At 38.0% G+C, this 1,383-nt stretch overlaps 1 protein-coding gene across 1 annotated transcript; it reads right to left on the bottom strand.

Moving 5' to 3' along the window:
* Positions 1 to 531: 531 nt before the first annotated feature.
* LOC127747692 (uncharacterized) lies at positions 532 to 930 on the bottom strand. Its single transcript, XM_052261855.1, has one exon. The coding sequence runs from the start codon at positions 928 to 930 to the stop codon at positions 532 to 534; it is 399 nt and encodes a 132-aa protein (XP_052117815.1).
* Between the last annotated feature and the right edge of the window lie 453 nt (positions 931 to 1,383).

Raw genomic sequence — 1,383 nt, 5'->3', positions numbered from 1 at the left:
CTGCTGGATCTGAGTGGCATTCAGAGTCAGGCTTGAATTGGATTCTAGACACTGTGCCTCAGTGATGTTATCAGCAATATTGTACGTAAATTGTCTAGTTCCTCTGCCTTTGCCATAGCTTGGTGGATAACCATGTATTTTGTAACATTTGTTCACTGTGTGTCCAAGCAATCCACAGTGTGAGCACAAAGGTCTATCCTTCTTCATGAATCTCCTTCCTTTCCCTGAGGGATTTGGTATGTTCTGGTTTCTTGCTAAGAAGGCAAGTTAATTCGGGATTGATGGGCTCCCCAAAGAGCGGTATTTTTCTTCTTGAACCACTAAGGACAGAACTTTGTTTATTGCAGGTAAGGACTCCATAAGCAAGATCTGAACTCTGATTTACGTAAAAGAATCGTCCAAACCCATGAGAAAATAGTGCACATACTCAGCTTGCAAGAATTCTTGAAACGGTTTAGCATCTCCACAATTGCATTGGACTGTGCGATAAGAGTTCAATTCCTCCCAAAGGACCTTGATCTTCGTAAAGTATTACGAGACTGTTAGGGCACCTTGACGTAAATTCATCAATTCCCTTTTTATTTCAAAATTTCGAGGGCCATTTCCATGTTGGAATCTTTCTGTAAGATCATTCCAAAGCTCTTCAGCAGAATCAGCATACACTAGCGAGGAAGCAATTTCTTTGGACACAGAATTCAAAATCCAGGTACTTACCACATCATTGATACATTGCCAAGTCTCAAATTGCTCTGGATCGAGCGCAGGATCAGGTCGGGGAACGGTTCCAGTAACGAAACCGAGTTTGCGTTTCGCATTTAGGGCTTTCTTCATGGCACGGCTCCAAGAATGATAGTTCTCCTCCGTAAGTTGCTGTGTTACTAACACCAAGTTCGGTTGATTAGCCGGAGCGAGAAAGAAAGGGTCCGCCATTGATGTAGAAAATGGAGCAAGAAAGGAAAAAGAAAGGTTCTAGAAGAAGCTTGAAGAGGATAGAAGAAGTGGTGTTGAGATCGATTAGAAAATTTCTTCTGATACCATGTTAAACCAGTAATTTCAGAAAATGGAAAAATGATTTCATTTTCATCAAGTAATGAATGAGAGAGATTAGATTTTATATACAAGTGATTGAGCAGTAAAAAACTAGCATTTGTAATTAACTACTGTAACTAATCTAAGTTTACATAATTAATTTGTAAATACAAGTGGGTCTAATAGTTTCATTTTCTATATTTTTTATTATTTTTTAAAAGAATCCTACCCACGCAAAAATAGTGTGAACAACGTCACTAGGGTTATTTATGAGTACCAAAATCTTACTTTAAAGAGCATCTTCTTTTTTTTTTCTTTTATCTATTAGTCCAAATTAAGATTTGATTCCTGAAT

Source organism: Arachis duranensis, chromosome 1 (genome assembly GCF_000817695.3).
Source record: "Arachis duranensis cultivar V14167 chromosome 1, aradu.V14167.gnm2.J7QH, whole genome shotgun sequence".
In the NCBI taxonomy this organism is placed as follows: Eukaryota; Viridiplantae; Streptophyta; class Magnoliopsida; order Fabales; family Fabaceae; genus Arachis; species Arachis duranensis.
The sequence above is the reverse complement of the archived record's forward strand: the minus strand, read 5'-3'. Positions and strand labels throughout refer to the sequence as shown.